General features: G+C 37.9%; 1 protein-coding gene across 2 annotated transcripts; it reads left to right on the top strand.

Annotated features, from left to right (window-relative positions):
- The first annotated feature begins 144 nt into the window (after positions 1-144).
- prmt7 (protein arginine methyltransferase 7) lies at positions 145-12,199 on the top strand. Of its 2 annotated transcripts, none has more exons than XM_058076549.1 (17): positions 145-402; positions 1,720-1,756; positions 1,990-2,139; positions 2,337-2,445; positions 2,832-2,944; positions 3,881-4,110; positions 4,189-4,369; positions 4,451-4,578; positions 5,749-5,887; positions 5,957-6,040; positions 6,128-6,175; positions 7,884-7,973; positions 8,116-8,277; positions 11,084-11,158; positions 11,289-11,449; positions 11,608-11,704; positions 11,781-12,199. In XM_058076549.1, the coding sequence occupies exons 1-17, from the start codon at positions 308-310 to the stop codon at positions 11,958-11,960; spliced, it is 2,079 nt and encodes a 692-aa protein (XP_057932532.1). In that variant the 5' UTR covers positions 145-307; the 3' UTR covers positions 11,961-12,199. The 2 variants fall into 2 exon arrangements, with proteins under 2 accessions (XP_057932532.1, XP_057932533.1); XM_058076550.1 differs by having other exon boundaries at positions 306-417.
- The last annotated feature ends 513 nt before the right edge of the window (positions 12,200-12,712 follow it).

Genomic DNA, 12,712 nt, shown 5'->3' with positions numbered 1-12,712 from the left:
TACTCACTTTTTTGTTTCCTATGCTGCTATGCTTTTTTTTTCCTCCGGCAATTTACATCTTATTCAAATGATATGTAAATTAAAAGATGACGTCACATAGCTACTTCTAGGACAGCCAATAGCTACATGTCTTACTGACAAGTCGGCAACCATGCCCATTTCCGTTACTATCCGTGACGCCATCACAAAGATGGCGGCCTCCACTCCAGTAATGCTGGATCTGTAAAGTCTGACTTTGAAGTGTGGATTTAACAGCGGGTTTTCTTTGATTTTTTACCCTCGCATTGTCGGGATAATTGTTGCCGAAATGAAGAACTTTTGTGGACGAGCCAACCCGACCTCTGGAGCTTTGGACTGGGTGGAGGAGAGCGAGGAGTACGACTATCACCAGGAGATAGCCCGGTAGCTAGCATCACGGCATGTAGCAACACAGACAAGTTCCAACGTTAGGAACAAACAAGGAGAATTAGAACCAGAATACTACATAAATGTTGTCCTTACGGCCCAAAAAATGAAACGAGTGTTTGACCTCGAGCAAGGCACATTTTAACGTAACTATCATAAATCCAAATGCCAAAATAGCAATATACCATATCAGCATTGGTTCGATACAATTTACACTTCTCTTATATGTCTTGTTTTTTTTATTGTTTTGTTATTCATATAGTTACATTGGTGGTATGTACCGTATTTTCCGGACTATAAGTCACACTTTTTTTCATAGGTTGGCGGTTCCTGCGACTTATACTCCAGAGCGACTTATAAATGAAAAAAGTGTTTATGTTCCATAAACACTGGACACCTTTTCTGTTCATGTTTATTTTTTGTGTATCTGAATAAGCATTGTGTTAGCATATCTTACACCTATTCAGCCTGTTTTCTATTATTTTATTAACGTTAGAACTTGCCTTCCAAGAGGAAGTAATGTCTGTTTTGGTCAAGTAGTTTGGAAAATAAATTACCCGAAAAAATGCGACTTATACTCCAGTACGACTTATGTATGTTTTTTTTTTGTACCTAATTATGCATTTTTGGCATTGTGCGACTTATACTCCGGGGTGACTTATAGTCCAGAAAATACGGTATATATCACATCATGTCTGGTTCAAGACTCTTCATCCTTGTATTTAGCAATTGTTTTTAGCAATTAAATTGTTTTTAATTTTAATTTTTTTCGTCCCGTACCGAAGTACGAGGTGATATGACCATCAAATGACATAATGGGTACCATAGTAAGTGTCAATATTGTGTCAATTTAAAGTGTCAATTTAGCAATTAAATTGTATTGAATTTTATTTTTATTTTTATTTTTTTTCATCCCGTACCAAAGTAGGCGGTGATATGAGCATCCAATGCCATAATGGGTACCATAGTGCGTGTCAATATAGTGATATATATAGCACATCATGACTGGTTCAAGACTCTTCATCCTTGGATTTAGCAAACATTAGAACTTGCCTTCCAAGATGACGTAATGTCTGTTTTGGTCAAGTAGTTTGGAAAATAAATTACCCACGAAAAATGCGACTTATACTCCAGTGTGACTTATGCATGTTTTTTTATACCTAATTATGCATTTTTGGCCTTGTGCGACTTATACTTCGGAGCGACTTATAGTCCAGAAAATCCGGTATATGTATAAAAGTAAAAGTAAAGAGCAGTATCGTCTCCCCGTTGAATACGGTACATTTCCAATAGTTGCAATATGTTTGTTTTCAGGTCAAGTTATGCTGATATGCTGCATGATCATGACAGGGTAAGTCATGTTTTTTTACATGCTGAAAAACTACATTATATTTAACATTTGATGTACAAATTTACATATATTCTGTACATTTTCATTGAAAATGTATTGTTTTCTGAGACATTGTGGGACCTTCCCACAGGACTGTAATCTACCTGTGGTGGGGAGGGTTATGTCATTGTCAAATACATTAAGTTTTTTTTAATTATAACTTTTTTAGTAAAATGCATATGGTGTGTCTGCAGAATGAAAAGTACTACAAAGGTATCCGGGCAGCCGTGGCTCGAGTCCGGGCTCGGGGCGAGAAAGTCATCGTCCTGGATATCGGAACAGGAACCGGTTTATTGTCCATGATGGCTGTTACTGCTGGAGCTGACTTCTGCTATGCTGTGGAGGTTAATTTCTCTATTATTTTATCGCAAAGATATATTTTTTTAAATTAATTTTGCAAGGCATTGTCATGTAGTAAGTGTCAGTGCTGTGGTTGCCAGATGTTTGTGTACAGTTTGGATAAGAGTGTATTTTTGCTTTCCCCTCAAATTCAATCAACGCGCACATTACACTCATTCGTGTACCTTTCTGTGGCCTGCAGGTGTTCAAGCCCATGGCCGACGCCGCCCGCCGCATTGTGGCAAAAAACGGCTTCGCCGACAAGATTAAGATTATTGACAAACACTCCACTGACGTCACTGTCGGACCAGGTTGGAAATACGCTCTTTGCAGTTGTGTGTGAATCTCTTAAAATTTAGCTTTAATAGTTTTTTCACACACATCATTGAAAAAAAATCATACTTTCTAATTATTATTTTTAGCAAAAGTCTTATTTTTTTCATATCACGTCTACGATATTGGGTAATAAGAGTGTAGTTGTGACTATAGGGGTGTTATTTCATGCCTAGAAGGCTCTAATGATGTTCACAACAGCATTTCTGTAACTACCAAAATATTGTGGAACTTCACTTGCCACAGTTGGGTTTGGAACCATCACCCTTTTACGTAGCTGATTAGATACGTGTTGTGTGTGTGTGTGTGTGTGTGTGTGTGTGTGTGTGTGTGTGTGTGTGTGTGTGTGTGTGATCCATTTCAGGTGAAGATATGGAAGTGAAGGCCAATGTTCTGGTCACGGAACTCTTTGATACGGAGCTAATTGGTGAGGGGGCTCTGCCCAGCTACGAACACGCCCACCAAAGTCTTGTTCAGGTTTGTATTTGTTTCCCATCGCTAACCTGAAGGATCATGGGAAATATGCTTTTGTGCAGTATAATATTATAGTAATATGTGTTAAGTTATGCTTCATTATTCACTGGGTTCCGCCATATTTTAAAGCGGGGGTCTCAAACAGGCGGCCCGCGGGCCAAATGTGGCCCGCAGGACACTAGTTTGAGGCCCCACTAGTTTAACGTTAGTGCGGCCCGTGCAAGTTTGATACGGATGCTGTATGGTATCATGTACCCAGAAAAAAATATTACGTTTGATTCATGTTCATGTTAAAGGTTAAATAACTGTTAATAGTTATCCTCCCTATCCATGTGGAAGTGGTAAGTTTTTGGCTATTTACGTTTAAAAGGAAATAACTTGAAGGCGACCGTTTAGGTCGCTAGCTCTCTAGTTTGCGAGTTAGCATGTGTCTCAAGACCCTGCAGTTGCGCAATATGTTGTAAATAAAAAGAGTATAAATGTGACTATAGTCGTGTTTTGTCATGTCTACAGGGCTCTAATAATGCTTTGTTCATTTTAATCTGAAAAAAATCATTTGTCTACCCACCAACTATATGTGTTTTCTTAAGTTTTTATTATTTGCTGTTTTATTAATATTATTATTATTATATTTATTTATTACTGATTGATTTTCTTTATTCTTGATTTGTTTATTTATTTTTCATCTTATTTTGTGTAGAAAAAAAAAATTAAGATATTTGAGAACAGTGGAATGTTTTATCAGAGCTTTTATTGTAGAAAATCGGAACCAAAGCACTGATAAAGTTTGTATATTTTTCTGTTTTTAATAAAATTTTTTTTTTTTTTTCGGAAAACCTGATGTGGCCCAGTCTCACCCAGACCCTAGCTCCAGTGGCCCCCCAAGTAAATTGAGTTTTGAGACCCCTGTTTTAAAGTCAGCCTCCATCTTTCCTGCAGGAGGGTTGTGAGGCCGTCCCCCACCGGGCGACTGTCTACGCCCAGCTAGTGGAGTCCCCTCTCCTGTGGAGTTGGGCCCAGCTGCAGCCGCTGGAGGTGGACGGCACCCGCTTGTCGCCCCCGCCCGCTGTGGGCCGCTGCGGTGGCTCCCATTCAGTGTGCGACATCCAGCTCGGCCAGGTCTCACCTGGCAGCTTCACTCCGCTGGGTCCGCTCTGCACCATGTTCAGGTCTTTAATGAATCCTCTTGCACCCAACAAAGTCCCTTTGTTTCCGACTGTGTCATTTTCTCTCCCCCCTCACGTCAGCGTGGACTTCAGTAAGCCAATCAGCAGCGCCCCCCGGTCCTACTCCTCTCGCTTTGTGGCTCGGGCAAACGGTCAGGCTCAAGTGGTCCTCTCCTGGTGGGAGCTGGACATGGATCCCGGTGGAACAGTGGTGTGCTCCATGGCGCCCAGCTGGACATATCCACATCCAAAAATGGCTCCGGTTTGTGAACAAAGCCTGTGTAAGAGTGTGCCGTTGTCAGTGTGTGTTCATAACTGTGGTGTGTGTGTCTGTGTGCGTTAGTGGCGAGACCACTGGATGCAGAGCGTGTATTTCCTGCCCGCTGAAAGTAAAGTGACTGAAGGACAGGAAGTGACGCTAACTGTCTGCCACGATGACTACAGTCTGTGGTACAGACTCCGCTCCCCCAGGTACGTCGTTTTCATTTCCTCTTATTTGTGCCCATAGTGGAACCTTGGTTAGCGCCATTGTTCCCTTCCTGAAGGTCCCACTCTAAAACCAAAGTAAAATTAATAAAAAGTATATAAAATAAAAATGACTTAAATAAAAGCTTAAAAATTAAAAAAAAAATGAAAAGTGACTTAAAATGGTAAAAAAGAAAAATAAATAAAAAATGACTTAAAACTGCAAAAAAAATTACTTAAGTGGGTCACGACTTAAAATGTGGGCTTTAATGTTAAACAATTGGTATTAAATGAGCTTAATTAAACAACCTGTCATAAAAAGGACTGAACTCTTAATTTGTCCCCAATATATCAAAAGCTAAAAATTGTATTATTGATTGTACAAATAACCAAACATTTTTTTCACACAGTAAACAAATACATGTGACTTTTTTTTTCTGGGGAAACAATACAAAAAGGCTAAAAATTATGTATTTAATGACATGGTGTGGCGGGTTTTGGTTATTGGTGATGATTATTATTTTAGTTTTATTTATATTAAAATTATTTATATACTTATGCATGTTTTCAATTCATATATTTTTTTATTTATATATTATTATATATTTATTTACATATATTTATATATATTATAATTTATATATTTTATTATTGTAGGGTTTTTTTATTGTTGTCGGCGAATTAAAATGTTTTTGTTTTATGTTTTTATGTTCTGTGGGCCAATAAAAAAAACAAGCCTTTCGCTGCAAATGGCCCCGGGCCACACTTTGGACACCCTGGTAATACAGAAACAATGAAAAAATGATTATGATGGTAATTATGAATGCAGTTATTGTTGGTCAGCCTAAACATTTTTTTCCTTTCCATAGTCTCCCTAAAATGTATTTTAATGTTTTAATGATGCAGGCTATTTTATTTCCTTGCCAATAAAAAATTAGCGGCAGACCACAAATGGCCCCTGGGCTGCACTTTGGACACACCTGAACTTTACTGTTCTTACGTTGCTGTTGTTGTTAATGACGATGTTAACAATTTGCGGTTCTGTTTCAATGCTCATGTTAAGAAAATGTTTTATTTTTGAGCAACTTGATTGACGGGACACTTGCTAATCGCTAAGTAAGACATCTTCCTGCCTCACGTTAAGATTCCCTTTTTCCCGCATATTCTTCCTGCCAGCCAACAGCATCCGCAGGGCGACTTGCTTCTCTCGCGGCCGTGTTGTGTGTGCCAGGCCCACCTGGTTTGGACTCGACCACGCTTTGGCGAACTTAACGACAAACTTCGCACGGAGAGCTACGTCGGCGCGCTGCGCAGCGTGAGTGGAAGCCATCTGGCACCATGCGTTGTTGACGTGCGTTTTGACCGCCTCTGCTGCTGCTGCCAGGTTCTGAAGGAGGACAGCGTTTGTCTCGGAGTGAGCGATGGAAGTCTCCTTCCTGTGTTTGCGCACGTGCTCGGAGCCAAAAAGGTGCGCTGCTGTGATGTCGTTGTGATGCCAATCCGTCCGTGTTGGACGCCTCTCTTGACTCGCTCTTCTCTGTGTCAATGGTCTCAGGTCTTCGCTTTGGAAAACTCCAGGATGTCCAAGCAGGTTATTGAGCAGGTAACGGCAGGTTCTGGCCCCCACTGATCACTTTTAATGCACACAAGAGTCCCCTCTTACAAGGGGACAAGGGAGGAACTACAAGGGGACACGGGAGGAACTGGTTGAGGATGTCAAGGGAATTGGGAGCACTGTGAGCAAGAGAAGCACGAGTAAGACACTTTGCGGTTATGGATTGAGATCTTGAAATGCCCGCAAAGTTCGTCTGAATGTTTGACACTCACAAGGCTGGGAAGAATGTGATGTGGTCACATGACACCAAAATGGAGTCATTTTGGTAATGGTTTTATTTCATTTGAACATGCATCAGATTCCAATTGAGTGCATCCCATAATCAGTTCCCAGTTCCACATGTCCAAAAGGAGTAGGAAGAAGCAAAGCTTATTAAATCCTACCCCTCCATCTGGTACTTTTACAATCACTAACTGTTACATTTGTTCACTTCCTGCTTTCATAATATAGTTTAATTTTTTAATTTTTTAATTTTTTAATTTTTTAATTTTTTAATTTTTTAATTTTTTAATTTTTTAATTTTTTAATTTTTTAATTTTTTAATTTTAAATTTTTTAATTTTAATTTTAATTTTTTATTTTAATTTTTTTTTCATTTGAAAAACACTTATATGCTTGGACTGTGTTAAAAACAATCCATTCCATAGCTTGATTATTAAATCCTACCCCTCCATCTGGTACTTTTACAATCAGTAACTGTGACATTTGTTCACTTCCTGCTTTCATAATATAGTTTAATTTTAATTTTAATTTTTTTTTTTCATTTGAAACACTTATATATGCTAGTACTACGTTAAAAACAATCCATTCCATAGTTTGATTCCACATACTGAAATGCTATGGCTAGCATAACGTAGTCCTAGCATAGAAGTGTTTCAAATGTACTTCTTCCCTGAGATCATATTTCTCCTCTCTTGTAGAGAAGTATTGGATGACATTTTTAGCTAATTGCTTATTTTTAGCCTTATGCATTATTTTAGCTGTTTGAAGATGAACTATATCAGCAAGTTGAAGTACAGTAAACCTCGGATATATCGGATTCAATTGTTCCCACTGGTTTTGTCCGATATAAGCGAAATCCGTTATATGCGTATACCGGAAAATGTCCATTTTACAGGCAACGCTGCAACGCTGCAAATGACGTCGTATAGCGGCCTGTCACGATTCGGCGAATCGGAGCGCCACGATGCGGCCATCCGATATATGCCAGGGAAATTTCATGGAAATGCATTGGAACGGGACTGGAGATTTTGTCCGAAATAGGCGAAATCCGTTATAAAAAATCCGATATATGCAATGAATTTTTATTGGAAATGCATTACAGAAAAATCGGTTCTTTTGTATCTGTCCGTTGTGAGCGAATTTCCGATATATCCGAGTCCGATATATCCGAGGTTTACTGTATTTGTGATTTTAGAAATAATAATTTTCTCTTTAGAATTACAGAAATCTCCTTTTATTGCTTATTTGGTTGCAGACCCGGTCGTGATAAGTGAATTACCGTCTAGTAGGAATATTTTGGTGTTTGGAGCATAGAAAACCTGTTTACCACCTTCTAAATACGCTTTTCAACATTATTAGAGCCCTCTAGACATGAAGTAACACCCCTATAATCATCTTTGTACATAAAATTTGCTTAATTATGCATGTCTTTGACTAATAATAGGTTCAGTAATGAATATATTCCAATTCTCCAGGTGCTGGAATCCAACTCAATGAAAGGAGGAGTTGAGCTGCTGGAAATCAGACCTGAGCAATTGACCAGTAATGATTTAGGAGGCGAGCAGGTACAGTGGATTTAAATGTCCGGCATACGTTTATGAATGTTTAAATGGATGCCATGTTTACTTCCCCAAGTTTGAATGCACTTTGTGTCGCCTACCGAAGAATCTGATCAAATCACGTTGAACATCCTGTCTCGTGCGTCAGATATCCGTGCTGATGGGGGAACCGCACTTCAGCACCAGCCTTCTACCATGGCACGCTCTCTTCTTCTGGTACTGCCGCACCGCCTTGGCCGGATTGCTGCGACCCGACGCCACCATCTTGCCATGTTCTGCTAGTTTGCACGTGGTGGCTGTGGAGTTCCAGGTCTGACATCTGAAACTTTTACTGTACATGTATGATGGTATGAAAGGAAAGACTATTGTAGATGTATTATTATATATCCAAGCTGATATACGTCTAAATAGGACATATTTAGCCCAGATTTCCGTCTCTGAGGCGTTCCCAGGCCAGTCTATCCAACTTGTCTTGGTTCTTCTTTGAGACACCTTCACCAGATACCCGAACCACTTCACCTGGTTCTTCTCAATACGGAGCAGCAGCCTCTCTGGGACGACGGTGCCTCTCACCTTGTCTCTAAGGGAGAGCCCAGCCACCCGCTTGCACCCGCCATCTTGTCCTTTCGGTCACTACCCAAAGCTCATGACCATAAGTAAGGGTAGGAATGTAGATGGACCGAATCAACAGACCCCCCCATGAAGAGAAAGAACAATGGATGAATGTACATTTTTTCCCCATGTAAATGACAAATGGTAATGGTTTTATTTCATTTGAACATGCATCAGATTCCAATTGAGTGCATCACATAATCAGTTCCCAGTTCCACATGTCCAAAAGGAGTAGGAAGAAGCAAAGCTTATTAAATCCTACCCCGCCATCTGGTACTTTTACAATCACTAACTGTTACATTTGTTCACTTCCTGCTTTCCATAATACAGTTTTTTTTTTTTTTAGAATGTACTTGTACCTCGTATAATTTTTTTTTAAATAAAATAAAATAAAATGTTATAAAAATAAAATACAATTTTATAAAAAAATATTTTATTAAAAAAAATAAAATAAAATTTTATAAAAATAAAAATGTATAAATATTTTCTTTTATTTTAAAATACAATTGTATATATAAAATATATTTATATAAAATTTATTTTTAAATATATTTTAATTTTCCTCATATAATTAATTTTTTTTTAAAGTTTTTTTAATTTTAAATTTTTTAGTTTTATTTGACAAGGTGATATGAGCATCCAATGCCATAATGGGTACAATACCTGCTTTTCTAATATAATTTAATTTGATAACATTTTATAAAATTTTATTTTATTAAAAAAAATTAAATAAAATAATATAATAATGAAATAATAATATAATAATAATAATTTTATACAATATTCATTAATTTTTATATTTTTATAAAATAAAATAACATTTTGGAAATTTGTATTTTATTTAATTTTTTATAAACTTTTATAAAATGTTATAAAAAATGTATTTCATTTTATTTTAAAATAAAATACAATTTTATATATAAAATATATTTAATTTAATTTGTCACGTACCAAAGTACTCAGTGATATGAGCATCCAATGCCATAATGTGTACCATAGTGCGTGTCAATATAGTGATATATATAGCACATCATGACTGGTTCAAGACTCTTCATCCTTGGATTTAGCAAACATCAACTGCTTGTATTGTTTCTTGAATTGGCTCATCGTTGTGCATTGTTTGATTCCCTTACTCAATCCATTCCATAGTTTGATTCCACATACTGAAATGCTATGGCTAGCATAACGTAGTCCTAGCATAGAAGTGTTTCAAATGTACTTCTTCCCTGAGATCATATTTCTCCTCTCTTGTAGAGAAGTATTGGATGACATTTTTAGCTAATTAGGTAATATTTTTAGCCTTATGCATTATTTTAGCTGTTTGAAGATGAACTATATCAGCAAGTTGAAGTATTTGTCATTTTACAAATAAGGAGTTAGTATGTTCTCTGTAGGCGGCATTATGAATTATCCTTACTGGCCTTTTTTGCAGTACATTTAGCCAGTGAAGATTGCTTTTATAGTTATTAGCCCATATTTCCACACAATATTTCACATTCAGTTTAATTACAGAAATCCCTCCTTTTATTGGTGATTTGGTCGCGACAAGTAAATTACGACCTAGTAGGAATATTTTGATGTTTGGAGCATAGAAAACCTGTTTACCACCTTCTAAATACGCTTTTCAACATTATGAGAGCCCTCTAGACATGAAGTAACACCCCTATAACCATCTTTGCACTCCGATTACCCAATATATTTAACATAATAACAGAACATTTTAATTTTAATTACTTTTTTTTCATTTGATACACTTATATGCTAGTACTACGTTAAAAACAATCCATTCCATAGTTTGATTCCACATACTGAAATGCTATGGCTAGCATAACGTAGTCCTAGCATAGAAGTGTTTCAAATGTACTTCTTCCCTGAGATCATATTTCTCCTCTCTTGTAGAGAAGTATTGGATGACATTTTTAGCTAATTAGGTAATATTTTTAGCCTTATGCATTATTTTAGCTGTTTGAAGATGAACTATATCAGCAAGTTGGAAGTATTTATGATTTTAGAAATAATAATTTTCTCTTTAGAATTACAGAAATCCCTCCTTTTATTGCTTATTTGGTTGCAGACCCGGTCGTGATAAGTGAATTACCATCTAGTAGGAATATTTTGGTGTTCGGAGCATAGAAAACCTGTTTACCACCTTCTAAATACGCTTTTCAACATTATTAGAGCCCTCTATAGATGAAGTAACACCCCTATAATCATCTTTGCACTCCGATTACCAAATATAGTTAACATAATAACAGAAAATAATATATACAATATAAAATTTGCTTAATTATGCATGTCTTTGACTAATAATAGGTTCAGTAATGAATATATTCCAATTCTCCAGGTGCTGGAATCCAACTCAATGAAGTCCTAGCATAGAAGTGTTTCAAATGTACTTCTAACCCAGAGATCATAGAGAAGTATTGGATGGCATTTTTAGCTAATTGCTTATTTGTTATATGGTTAATGATAACTGTATTAATTGATGATGTGTCATGTGATAGGATTTGTGGAGGATACGTGCCCCGTGTGGGACCTGTGAGGGCTTCGATGTCACACCCATGGATGAAATGGTCCAGGTCATTTTTTTTTTGTTGTCTTTTTTTCAATTGAAAGTTTAAAACAAAAGACCACCCGCCCCCGACCCCGCCCCCTAGTTGGGCGTGTTGTTCGTAAGGTGGAATAAAATACTCTTCTGTCCTTTTTCAGAAGTCTCTGGATTTCCGGGAGTCCCGGGAGGCCGAGCCCCACCCTCTGTGGGAGTATCCGTGTCGCGCCCTCACCCGGTCTGCGGCTATCATGACCTTTGACTTCACACAGTGCGTCCCTCAACAGCCTATCGTCCGCCGAGGTTCTCTGCCCTTCATAAGGTATTCTTATCGTCATGCTAGCTTGATGTTCTCCGACTTTGGCTCAACATTTGCAATAAAAGTGACTATTAGATTCAGTTCCAGATCCTTTCCCCTCTTGAAAATGACCCCCCACACAAATTCATAGCTAGCAAGTTAGCTTCTTTTGTGCGTTTCAGGAGCGGACGTTGCCACGGCGTGGCTCTATGGTTGGAATACCACCTCACCCGGGACATCACCGTCAGCACGGGTCTAACAGGACCAGTCGACGAGCAGGTATGAGACACGACCGTCGTCGTCCTCCTCGACCGCGAATGTCGGGCTTTGTTGACGACGCCGAGCTCCCCCGCAGGGCTGCTGTGAGTGGAGCCGCCACAGGAAACAAGGCGTGTATTTCTTCAGGTCAGGATGGCAGAGCCCAGGTGACGGCAGAGCCGCCGTGTCGTACGACGTGACCTTTCAGCCCGCTTCGGGCGACATCAAGATGGACTTCAGCATGGACCAGACGCAGACTATAGGAGCGACTTTGTAACCTTTTAACGTTTTACCGTAGAAATTCTCTCGTTTGAACAGGATTACTTTTTGGTGGCCTTGATGATGACACCGTAGAGAAAGTAAGAAAGGAACTTTTTAACTTCTTTGACCTTCACTAAAGGTTTGATGTCCAACTGTTGAATGTTTCAGTACTTTTTACACAAGGAGCTGAATGGCAAATTTCCCAGCAGGTGTTTGATCCATGAACGGAGCAATAAATGTCCTGCTTCAATTAGATCCGCTTTTGAAACGTTCCTCTTAGTAATGAATCAACATCACCTCTAAGGCCCTGTTCAGACCACAAAATTTGGTCTATGACAGGGGTCTCAAACTCAATTTACTTGGGGGCCACTGGAGCTAGGGTCTGGGTGAGGCTGGGCCGCATCAGGTTTAAAAATTTTTTTTTTAATTAAAAACAGAAAAATGAATAAACTTTGCTTTAGTTCCGATTTTCTACAAGAAAAGCTCTGATAAAACATTCCACTGTTCTCAAATATCTTCATTTTTATTTTTCTACACAAAATAAGATGAAAAATAAACAAATCAAGAATAAAGAAAATAAATTAGTCATAAATAAATAAATATAATAATAATAAAATGGCAAATAATAAAAAGTTAAGAAAGCACATAGTTGGTGGGTAGACAAATGATTTTTTTCATATTAAAATGAACAAAGCATTATTAGAGCCCTGTAGACATGACAAAACACGACTATAGTCACATTTATACTCTTTTTATTTACAACATATT

Source organism: Doryrhamphus excisus, chromosome 6 (genome assembly GCF_030265055.1).
Source record: "Doryrhamphus excisus isolate RoL2022-K1 chromosome 6, RoL_Dexc_1.0, whole genome shotgun sequence".
In the NCBI taxonomy this organism is placed as follows: domain Eukaryota; kingdom Metazoa; phylum Chordata; class Actinopteri; order Syngnathiformes; family Syngnathidae; genus Doryrhamphus; species Doryrhamphus excisus.
This window is presented reverse-complemented; position numbering and strand designations above follow the sequence as displayed.